This window comes from Chenopodium quinoa, unplaced genomic scaffold (assembly GCF_001683475.1).
Source record: "Chenopodium quinoa cultivar QQ74 unplaced genomic scaffold, ASM168347v1, whole genome shotgun sequence".
Lineage (NCBI taxonomy): Eukaryota > Viridiplantae > Streptophyta > Magnoliopsida > Caryophyllales > Amaranthaceae > Chenopodium > Chenopodium quinoa.
The window spans coordinates 2363049-2375589 of record NW_018743175.1 but is presented as its reverse complement, the minus strand read 5'-3'; the positions used below and the strand labels follow the sequence as shown (position 1 = coordinate 2375589).

Genomic DNA, 12541 nt, shown 5'->3' with positions numbered 1-12541 from the left:
TTTTTTGGAAAATCATTGAACATATACCAATAATTTATTATAAACACTTGATACAATTATACATATATAGCTTCTTCCAGCTATCGTCAAATCAACATTAGAAATTACTCAGTATCAAAAAGACTTGTGATCACATCCCATTTACAACTCTATATTTACTCTTTGCAGCTCTTGAGGGTTTCAATTGCGATGCGGCATCAAACAAGTTGTTAATCTTGTTATCATGCATGCCTCAACTCTATTAGGCCAACTGCACCTAACATTGACTGGTACGATACATAACCACCAATTATACCAACATAACCAAACGTTGACTAGAATGACGCATAACCACCAATTATACCGACGTAAGAGATTCTAACTAACTCAACTACTTCACGCTTCCATTATTGCAATTTGCTACTATCCTATTGCTTTACAAACGTTCCGACATAATGTTTGTTCGACACGTGTTCTTGCGCGTCTGAAAACAAACATAATACAAAATTTCCATCCAGATTTAGTTGTCACTTATTGGGTCAAATTATACAATTTTGCCAACAATTATCCTTTACAGTCAATAGTCGACAGCAATATTTCTCTCAAAGCCTCAAAAAGCAGATGGCATGTTTGTTGCCACCATCAAGGATTCACAGCTTCAGTAGAACCACAAATATAATGTACATAGGGTAGAAAAGCCGAGAATGGGACAACAGGTAAACTGCTTTTGAATGTATTAATATAATGTTCTCTTTTCCCTTTTAAGATAGATGTTCTTTCTCTAATTCTAACAAACTAAGACTAGAAAGCCAGAGCACAACTGATACTGCACACCTCAACTTTTCGACACACAAACAATATGCACAGGCTACCTTAAGCACACCTCAACTCTTCTTAATGGTTGGGATAACAATAGTTCAAGAGGGCAAAAAATTAAGGTGGGGTCTAGCTATATGTGCAGAATCTGCCCCAGGGATCAAATTTAACGGGGACTGCAAGCAGCTTTAATCAGCTCCTTAAGTGGCCATTTCATCAACTTCTGAATGGAAAACAAAACTAGGAAATGTCGTCGTGATATCCCTGTATGAGTTTTCCAGGTAAACAAAACCATATCAGGATGAGTCACCCTCAAAGATATGCGTGCACATAATGGTATACAGCTAGAGTACGAGAGAAAATGACCGCATAATACCTGAGATATTGGAGTGTCATTATTTTTAACAATGAAGGATTTTTCGTTACAAACTGATGCCACTCGGATTTATCAATCTTTCCATCTAGATTTACATCAGCTTCTTTGAATGTCTGTTCAAACAACCATATATATGATTAATTAGGTTGCAGAACAAAGCATAATCTCTTGTTTCTATGACAACTAATTAGCTTCAAGAATACAGCACATGAGGAAATGTGTTAACCTTACCTTATCAAGTATTTGTTCGATTGTTTCATCTGCCAACTTCAGTTCAGATTCACATAGAATTGCAATCAACATTTGCCTCACCTGCAAAAATATGAATATCAGCTCATATGAGTATTATTATAACAAACTTGCTAACATGCAAGGTATACAAGTGTACTTTTACAAAGCATGTAGAATTATGATCAAGTGCATACTAGAACAACTAAGACAATAAAGGCACTACTATGCAACCTAAAGGATCACTCAGCGAAGCATCACACCAAATAGCACTTGCGGATTGAAAAAACGTTGGTATTGAAGCACCTGTTTAATCACTAGTTTAATTTAATTCCACAATCACTATAGTGTAGTGCACAATGATCATACAAGGTTATATGACCGGCCAAGAGAAGGAAAATCACATTGAGCAATGTTATAAGATTAAAAGAGCAAATCAAACAAACATGCCAACATAACTCTCCACACCTCAACTGCGAACTGTGAGGCAAAAATCACCTCACACAGGAACAAGACAATAAGCATTGAATGAAGATCTGTCTGCCTACAGCCAAACAACACCAACAACAAGCCGACAACCATATTGCACAAATTTATGATCCCTTAAAGCAGGGTCCACAGTATTGCAAAATAAAACAAGACATTGTTCAGACATCAAAGATTGTAAATGAAAGCTGAGGATTGAGGATTAGGGGATAGCAAACCCAACATACCTCGTCACGCTCAATATATCCTGTGCCATCCAGGTCATAAAGCTTAAATGTGACTGCAATAGAAAAAGGATGAGTGTGAATAGATATACATGACCCAGGTTTCAGATATACAATATGTAGGACGATGTTAGAGAGACTTTGTATAAAACAAGGTTACATACAGTCTATCTTATCCTCTTGGGAGGCATTAGGATGGAAGACGTTCAACACTCTGACGAAGTCACCGAAGTCAACTACTCCTTTCCTTTTAACATCGAACAAATCAAAGATCTGTGTATAAAAGGATTCGCAGTTGTTAAGGGTATAACATAATATTTACGAGACACAAACTATCAAATTAAAAACAGATAAAGAAGAATACAGCTGAAGGTGTAGTGTCTTCAATGTACAACATCAGTAGCAACATACCCGATTAGCAAAAAGATTCTCTTTCTTCTTGTTTTTGAACAAAGCTAACTGAAATTCCTCCTGCAAACATACATTTATTATACTATGGTAAGGAAAAGCCATACATAGTCCAGAAATATTTCATATGCACAGGATATACAGAAATTAAGGATGCAATCGAGAAGCTACAGTACAAGAATCAAAACCCAACTCCAATTACGCAAGATCAGACAAGTCAAACACTGGGACACATTCATTACCAATAATTTGGGTTCGTTCAGTTTCTGGTTGAAATTAAGGATCCAATATCTTTCAGTTACATCATGTTGCATATTCGATTTCGGGTAGAACGGTCTTGTTCAAGACCCTAAATTCAGACATGTTTGTCAGAATTTGGGGTTGAATCAAGATTTGTATAAGCTAATAGTCAACATCTAATTGACACTGTAATAATGGCCTTAAAATCTTAGTGAATCTTTACTACACCTTAAGCTGAATAAAAAAATCTTATAAAGTAGTACAACCTTGCAGGGGATTTCAGCGTACACATGCATATGAAACAGAAGTTTCACATGCCTCACAAGCGGACACAAGCAACAAGGCAACAGAATATACTCAAAGCCAACATGGTAATATTGTATACCTTGCTTATAAGCCCATCATCAATCACAGAACTGCTTATGCTCTTAAACAGCTCGAACAACGCTTCAACTTCACTAACACTAACTGAAAAGAGAGTAAAATTCATTTTAGTTCAGTCAAAACCTCACCAATCATATATTCTACTCATACAATCAGGTTATCTGAAAATCCAATCCAAGATCAGAGAGTTGTCGAGTTCATAACGATCACAAACTTTTAATCGATAGCATACATCTAAGGTAAATATAGATGGATGAGCTTACAAGCAGTTTGAGAAGCAAGGAAAACCGGGTCTTCGTGTCCAGGACATTGCCTACTTGCAGTAGAATGAAAGCAACCCATATTTAAAGAGCAAGAGATCCACAACCACTAGAAGAAAGTGTTCTGGCTCTTTTCTTGTATACTACATCACCAGTAAAACCATCTTTAACCTTGCAAATTTCAATTTCAAATTCAAAATCCAAAAATACAATCACTAATTAGTAAAAGCCAATCTTCAAATTTGATTAAAAAAACCCAAACCTATGTCAGACCTTCTGATTCAAGAATTTGCAAAATTGTGTATAAATACATACATATTAATTTCAAATTCCTTAAACAATAAAGTGAATTGACATTATAAAAATAGAATAATTCAACACAACATGGAACACCACTTTCAATACATGAACTTTTTGACCAAATAATTGTCAAAGATAGTGAACCACCAATATACCAGCAAGCTTTTGCTTTTTTTTTTTTTCCAGGTATATTCTTCCCAGTCTAATTATATACAATTAATTTTATTACAGCTTTTTAATTTTTGTTTTCGTATAAAAAATTCAGTATGAATCTAACAAAAATTAAAATTTAAAAAAAAAAAAAAAAAACCACAAATTTAATTTGAGCTAGATAACCAGAAAACTCCCAAAATCAATCAATCAAACAACCGCATATCATGAATCAAACAAAATCAAAAAACCCAGTTCATAATACTCAAATTAAAATCTAAAACATTCAAAAAAAAAAATCCAAATGGGCAAATTAATCAAAATAAATTCAAAATATACTAAACAAATTAAAGACTTACTTAAAATATATGTCCCCGGCGAGGGACGGCACCGGAATATTGACCTTTTCAGATACGAAAAAAGCAAAGTAAAAAAGAGGAGAGAGAAAGTATGAAGGGGCAGAGATGAGCTGATAGCGTCGCTAAAATTGGGGGATTTATATGGGACGAAAAAATGCCGTTTTTAACACTAATTGTAGAGAGAGAAAGTAAAAAGATCGGACGGTTGTAAATTAATGTGAGAAAATTACGGTTTTTTTAAATTAAGGAAAGAATGCGAGAGTGAAGGAAGTTTATATAGGAAAAAAGCAAATGTGGGACCCATATTAAAGAAAGCATCACGTGAGTTCGTGTCAAACTCGCGTTAATTAGGGGAACTATTAATTAAAATTTATTGTTAGAGTTAATGAGTTATTAGGAGTAGGTATAATTACATTTTTTTTGGGGGGGGGAATATTCTGTGAAAATGGAACTTTTGGAAAACGTTTTATAAAAGGTTTATTTCCTTTTTTCTATTTCAAAGTTAGATCGTTTAGGGTTTAGGAATAATGTAGTTGTTGCTAAATTAAACGTTGTTCTCTCACTAGATGGTAATGTTATTGCATAATTTTTTAGTGTAAGATTTGGATAAAAATATAAGTTTATTAATGGTGATTTAACAAAATAATGATAAAGAATTATATTCTTGTCCAAAGTTAGTGATACTACCCAATTAAACATTGAACATATAGAATAGTATGTGCTACCAATTTTACTCGTGATTTATTCTCACTATATGGTAATTTTATGGCATAATATAATTTCAATGTGTAAGATTTGGATTAATAAAAATATAAGTGTAGTAATGGTGCAAAAAAAATATATTGACAAAGGAATGTATTCTTCTCCAAAGTTAGTGTGATCCACTTTTGCCTAAATATTGAGCAAATATTATGTGTTACGTAATTGTGACTTGGATACACGATTTATTAAGGCGATTTTTTCCTTATCTTATTTTATCTAAATTTAAATTTTTTAACAAAAAATGAAAATAATTCATAACAAACCTACACAAGATAGTAGTCGTAGGCTCGTAGCTCAAAAAAAAAAACGGTGAATATATTGGTGAATAGTTAAGGTTTTTTTATTACCTTGTAGTGAAAGGAAACCTTTAGGTGATTAACTATAATTTATTCTTTTGATCTGAATGACAATTCGTAATCATATTTTTTTCTCCACTATATATATCGATCAAATGTTAAGAATAACTCTTAGTTATTCCACCTATGAATCGGACACTGGATTAGGGGTGTGTTTTATTCACCTGATTTTCACTGATCTGAACTTATTAGACCTTATTAAAACTTATTTTAGTTGTAATTTGTACTTGGGTAATCCTTATCAAAACTTATTAAACCTGAACTGAACTTATCTGAACTTATTACACCTGATATAAGTGAAAATAAGGTGAACTAGACAAACCCTAGGTCACTTGACAGTACCACGTATGTAAATTTATGTGATTATGTTACTTCTTCTCTGATCTCTATTTTTTTTTTTTTGGTTCATATGAGCCACTTAGGCGGGGATGAGAATCGATCCCAGAATCACCTGAAACCGGGAGGAAAGCCCTTACCAATTGAGCTATCCCTCACTCTCTTCTCTGATCACTATTTAGTATTATCTTTTCATTATAGAGTATATTTGTCGTTGGCTACTATACGTATATATTTAGCACTGATCAAATACAAATGACCGCTATTCTTAACAAAATGAGTAATACTACTGGTGCTTCATTACAAGAAATTAATTGTGCAAATAATAGATATCGTGAGAAATCGATGCTTTGATTATTCACATATTCGCCCCTAATCAAAGAAATCTTATACTACGTATATAATAATACGAAGTATATAATGTTGTCTACTCAAGTACTCATAGAGTCATATGCCTCATAAGTCATAACCACTTTCTCTCAATAATGCGAGTAATATTGTCATACAACCTGTATATTGTATACGGATCAGATTGGATAAGCTAGAAGTTGCATCATTAATTTTATTTATAATTTCTTATTGAAATGACAATAAGCTTAATAAACAATAATGTAAATTAAGGTTATCGAGTTCCCTTTTTCGTTTATTGAAAATGACAAGATCGATCTTATGCACGGTCACTAAATATTACTGCACTAACCTTGTTCAAGTTGAACCTTTTTTATTAGTTTGGATATGGACAACTTGATTTATCTAAGCTAATAGGGTTATATTATATATCTTCAGTGTTTCATTTACGGGTTTTTGGTATGACATATGGGATTCACATAATTAAAACTCATACTTAGTGTTTATTAAAGATGATTTTAATTTTTAAACTCATACCTTAAACCCACAAGGTGAAGCTAAGGTATTGGGTTTAACAGCCCAATGGAGGAAATTGGTATAAAAGCTCATACCAGACCTTCATAAATTAAATAAAAGAAAAAATATGTTCCCGAGCTACAACCAAACACACGCTTTTAAATATCAAGTTCTAATCCTATATCACCTTATTTTCATTCTTTATTTCAAACTTATTCCACTCTGACTCTGTGAACCAAACACCCAATGGTTTTGGAATCTAACTCAATGTTACTACTCTATAATTTTTTATGTGTATATTTGGCCTAGAGTTTGGCCCAACCTAAAAGTTTTTTTTTTTTTTTTTTTTTTTGACCCAGCATGAAAAAGCTTGTTAGGCGTGGTTCATAATTTGGATTCTAAACAAGCATATTCAACCCGAACCTTGGGCCAATCCGCTGATCCGTCCAAGTGGGTTTTTTTGTTGCCTTCGGTCCGTTTCAGGCCACGATCACCTATATTATGCGCTTATTACCCAAATAAGGCTCAGGTCCCACTATTTTTCTTTATCATCAATTCCACTCAACCAAAATTCAATATAGTACAGAATAAAATGATTACGAGGCAAATAATTGGGATTGTAAGGAGTTCAAGATGCCTAGCATCTGTATTGCTTCCCCTAACCAACGACGAGAAGATCAAGCCAATGGCTTAGGTTGTAATCCTAATACTATTGATCATAATCTATAACTAATATTAAAGTGAAATCTTTTTTGAAGGAATTATCCAATCTAAATTCACTTCTTTTTTTTTTAAGAAAACTACAACAATATCGAACGGGCCCTAGTATTTAAGAGATAATTCATTCTTTTATAACTTTGATTTACACGAAAAGGCGTGCAGTCCTTTGTTTTTTTTTTTTAATTTTTTTTTTTTTTTTTTTGAAAGGGAAGTAATAATATCATTAAATAATAGCCATATGGCATCTACAATAATAAAGATTTGTAAACCACAGATTTAGAGAAAATACCCTAACTTTTACAATCAAAATCATAACTAATTTGCATATTCGGCATAACTCATACCCCACCGCTTCAAGCTTAACGCGAGCAATGATTTTCGATGTCTTTGCATCTTTCTAAAGAGAGACCTTCGTAATATGCGCTGATGATTTGATCGAAAAGTTGATGACAAACCCCAAACCCATAAGAATCCAAATCACTTTCCCAATTATTTTAAGAACCCTAAAAATAAAATTCTCATCCATGGTTGAGAATTAAAATCCCAGAGAGTTGGGAAAAATCCAAAAAATTGGGACAGACTCTCACATATGGAGAGAACAAAGCAAATCAAAACAAACTAAACACAAAACAAAAAACTAAATTGAATTAAAGAAAAAGGGTCGAAAATAGTCTAATTTCTTCGGAAATTAGACTATTTCCGCCTTAAACGACCAAGAAAATTAAAACCCTAGAAGAGAAAGGAGAGAGAAGGGAGAAAAAGAAAAGAGAGCCGTAAATTTTTATTTTTATTGCTGCAATAATTAGTAGCATTTGAAAACACAAAGATGTTAAGGGGTGTAATAAAATGTAAGAACTCTAATTTCTAAATATGGATAATATTAGGATGATTTGGTGAAAACATTCATTTTTTTTAATTTTAAATTATTTTAAAAATAATCTATTAACTATTACTAAAACAAAACATTCCAATGTCATCAATTCCTAAAATGTCTTATGTGTCAAGCTCTCATTAAAAAATTTTCCTCCAAATTTATATATGATGTCATCATTTTTTTAGCTTTTTCATTTTATTTGCTAGAAACTGGAACCAAACAAGTATGAAACTAAAAAATCCAAACCTGACTTTAACATCAATATTGTTGTGCTCCCACTCTAAATGTGTAAGCTCATTAGATAATGCAATATTTTATACGAAATATATTTAATCTAACCATCATTTTAGTATATTTTCAATAACATAGTAAATATTATGATGTAGCGTTAAATTATAATCATTTAAAACAAAAAAAAGGGGGGATGATGTACATTTTTTTATTTATTTATTTTTTTAATATTTATAGAGTAACAAAATTTATTTTTACAATATAAAAAGCGAGGTAAGTCATGTTAAAAAGTTATCAACAACAAAAGATATAAAAGAAATCTGAAAAAATTGCTTATCACCATCGTGCAACGCGCGGATACTAGTAATAAATAAACACACAAAATATCCTTATCCAATTATATAATGTTATCTGTACACGTTGCAACATTGTCGAGTAACATAGTTCTGCCACATGGACACGAGTATCAAAATTTAAATTTTTATATATATATTTTTAATTTTCTTTTGTAGTCGGTCGATATATAGGATGGCCACATGTATAAAAAACGACCAACGACCAACAACACTTCAACACTTGCCAATTATTTAAGCACAGTTGACTTATTATTTTCCTACATTTTTTTTTTCAACGACTACTTCATTTTCACTGTATAGTTACAGCTCGTAGAGGCCACCTTGCACACCTTTTGCTACTTTATTCATAATCATATTCTAGTCATATTCTGTATTAATTTCTTGGGTAATGTTATACATGTTTAGGACATTATTATATTTTCTAAAATGGAAATAATTTGTGAATTTATGATAAATTTATGCGCAAATCAATGTAATAAATACTTAATTTTATCAAATATTATCACTTCTAGCTCCTTATTCATAACTCTTAGAGCTATGTTTATCATTTTCCTAATTTCTTTCGTAAAAGAGCAAGTATTTTCACATTAATGGATTAATTAATCAATGAGAATTTTCCTAAAAAAAGTAATTAATGAGCATTTTTGCATGATTGCAACATATATGTAAATTTTCAGAAAATCAATCCCCAACCCCTTTAAAAAAAATACTCCGTGTTAAAAGTAATAAGGATTTAGGGTTTGTTCTGCTCACCTTATTTTCACTTATTTCAGGTTTATAAGTTCAGATAAGTTAATATAAGTTAAGATAAGTTTAGTTCGGGAAAAATAAGTTCAAATAAGTTAAGTTCGGGAAAAATAAGTTCTGATAAGGGTTATCCAAGTTCAAATTACAACTAAAATAAGTTTTAATAAGTTCAGATACGTTCTGATAAGTTAAGTTAAGTTCAGATAAGTTCAGTTAAATTAAGATAAGTTAAGATAAGTGAAAATCCAATAAATAGAACACACCCTTAATTTTATGACAAAATCATGCATCCATTGCCCATAAATATTTGTTTAATATAATACTCCATTCGCCCCGGAACATATGAGACGTTGGACTTTTTTCACTATTCATGTATTAGCTTTGACCAAAATTTTAACTAACATAATAAAAAACATATTTTATGATAGTTTATCATAAAATATGTTGTTAGATAGGTATTATGTTGAAATAAAAGTCATTGTGGTATTATATAAAGGCTATAAGAGGTTTTTTTTTTTTTAATGAAAATTTCTATATACCTAACATAATAAAAAACATATTTTATGATAGTTTATCATAAAATATGTTGTTAGATAGGTATTATGTTGAAATAAAAGTCATTGTGGTATTATATAAAGGCTATAAGAGGTTTTTTTTTTTTTTTTTTTTTTTAAATGAAAATTTCTATATAGTGGTCAATATGAATGATAAAGGTCACTATGTTAAAATTAGGGTCATTATATTCAATATAATGCCAGTTACGTTCAAATAAACCTCAGGTCCACACAAGTTTTTTCCTTAATATAAAGTTTCTAATATAATTTTTAAAATAATTTTCAATAATATTTAATTATATAAAAATAAAATAACAATAGTGCATTGACATATATGCAATATTGACCATGTCAGATATTTTAGGACGGAGAGACTGCGTTAATCGTGATGTTATATGTAATTCTAAGAAACGTGGTTAACAAATTATTTTTTTTCTTTGAAATTTTCTTTCAAGTAGCTTTCATATACAATGATAATACCGAATACGTACTAAACCGTTGACCTAGGTACAAGAAGGAGCACATTGTATGTCAATACTTGAAACAAAAAAAAAGGTTGAATTGTTGAAACAACTAGAAATGGATAAAAAAAAAAGGGTGGAGAGGCTACAACAGTTGCGTTAGTTCAAATTCAATGTTTTGTGAACAATAATTATTGTGTCTTAATTACTTCGTATTATAAATATAATTAAAAGTATATACAACTATATAATATAAGAATTGGTCTACTTTTAACTTCTAGTATTAGCTAAAGACTTTAGACTTTAAAGGTAAAGAATATTCTGATAATTATATGAAGATCCTTTACTTCACGAGGGCTGCCTGTTCGTGGTAGCAATCTTTCAATAAATTGGATAATAAAATCAAAAGAATTGTCAAAGTTGTAATTGATTCCCTATTTATTTATTTATATTAGATTTTGTATAATGTGTATATGAGGTTGATGGGATATTTTTCTCATGATACTTTGATGTTCACTAAGCTTAACTCTGTTGGTTTCAAGGGAATATAGTCATAATAAAAAAGTAGAAAGTCGTTAATATAAAATTATAAAGGATAGTTGATTTTCAATACTATCACAAATTAAAGTATTGGATGGGTGCGTTTTATGGTGAGGTTATATGTTATAAAACTGATATATGTGTCTAATAACTTGTATGAAATTGTAAAAAAATTTGTATGAAATAACCAAAAATTTATAACTAAAAGTTGAGTCGTTCAAAAACTTTTTAAAATATTCAGTGACATATATATGTATTAGTCTCGACGTGAGTTCGGACTCATATAATGTTTTCGCTTGTACTTGATGGACTACCAAACTACCAAACTTTACTTAGTCTATTGGTAAAAGGTGCACTTGTGCATACTAGCCTTAAGACCGTGGGTTCAATTTCAAAGTGATTTTCTAGCTAATTAACCCAGACTAGACTAACCTATGTGAAATTGAATTTCGATGGTATAACAATTCTTCTTACCTTTTAAAAAAGTGAAAGATTCTTGCTACCTAAAGGAATCCGCTACTTCTAAATGAACATATGTAGATATATACTTATATAGTAGTCTTGAGCTTGGTGAACTCTCCACTATTTCTACCAAATATACTTGGACATTGTTTGTCTGACATAAAAATTAAATTCCTTAGTCATTTATATTTCAGTGGAATTAATTCCACATCAAATTTTCTAGAAATTGCCCAAAGTTATTTGGTTATTAGGAAGACATTTGCAAATTATGAGAGTTTTAAATAACCAAGCTAAGGAAGGCTTGAGAATTTAATTCATTCCCACAATTTGTGGGGCATTGGAAATATCTATCAATTTGCACTTTTTATATTTTTATTCATATCAATCAAACAAACCTTATATTTTCAAATTTATATAAATTTCAGTTTTCTCATTTTTATGTGCAACCAAATAATACCTTAATTTCAAAGAAAATAAACATATAAAGTAGGAGTACTGTAAATGTGTATCACGAACCGCATTTTAATTTTTAACTTTTAATCACAACCATTCAAAACCTTTGTAGGTGAAGTATTCATAGACCCGTAGTCTAATGCCTAGTCCTAGTCGTAAATTAATGCATAAACCACGAGAAAAAATTTTATACCATAGATTGGATCCTTAAGTTGATGGCATAATTTCTCAAAAAAAAAAAAAAAGTTGATGGTTTTCTCTTCGCGAACTTTCATTGATAACAACTTTTCATAGATATCGATAGTTTTTTTGTTTTTCCTTCAACTTCCATTTCAATTATTTGATAAGACAGATGTTGGGAAAAAAAAAGGACTCGAATTTTCCTTATTGATTTTTTTTTTAATTATTTTTGTAAAGAAATTATCCATAGGGTTGATTAGTTGTTACAATATCCGCACGTACATAATACACATATGTATGTATCCTACAGACGTGTAATTTCATTCAAAAATTTATATTGAATTAGCGAAATTTCCACTATCCTGTCATCTTAGAATAAAGTCAGTTAAATTCAATGTCAGTAATAAATTAAGTTCAAAGCTCAAAATATCTTGT

At 30.8% G+C, this 12541-nt stretch overlaps 1 protein-coding gene across 2 annotated transcripts; it reads right to left on the bottom strand.

Moving 5' to 3' along the window:
* Window positions 1–4464, bottom strand: LOC110732428 (calcineurin B-like protein 1). 2 transcript variants are annotated; one of them, XM_021912369.1, is made up of 9 exons: window positions 4211–4464; window positions 3405–3572; window positions 3143–3225; window positions 2521–2580; window positions 2274–2382; window positions 2113–2165; window positions 1403–1483; window positions 1172–1284; window positions 1–1059 (listed from the first exon to the last, which is right to left on the bottom strand). In XM_021912369.1, exons 2-9 carry the CDS (start codon window positions 3481–3483, stop codon window positions 996–998), a joined length of 642 nt encoding a protein of 213 aa, XP_021768061.1. In that variant the 5' UTR covers window positions 3484–3572; window positions 4211–4464; the 3' UTR covers window positions 1–995. The 2 variants fall into 2 exon arrangements, with proteins under 2 accessions (XP_021768061.1, XP_021768062.1); XM_021912370.1 differs by having other exon boundaries at window positions 3405–3544.
* Between the last annotated feature and the right edge of the window lie 8077 nt (window positions 4465–12541).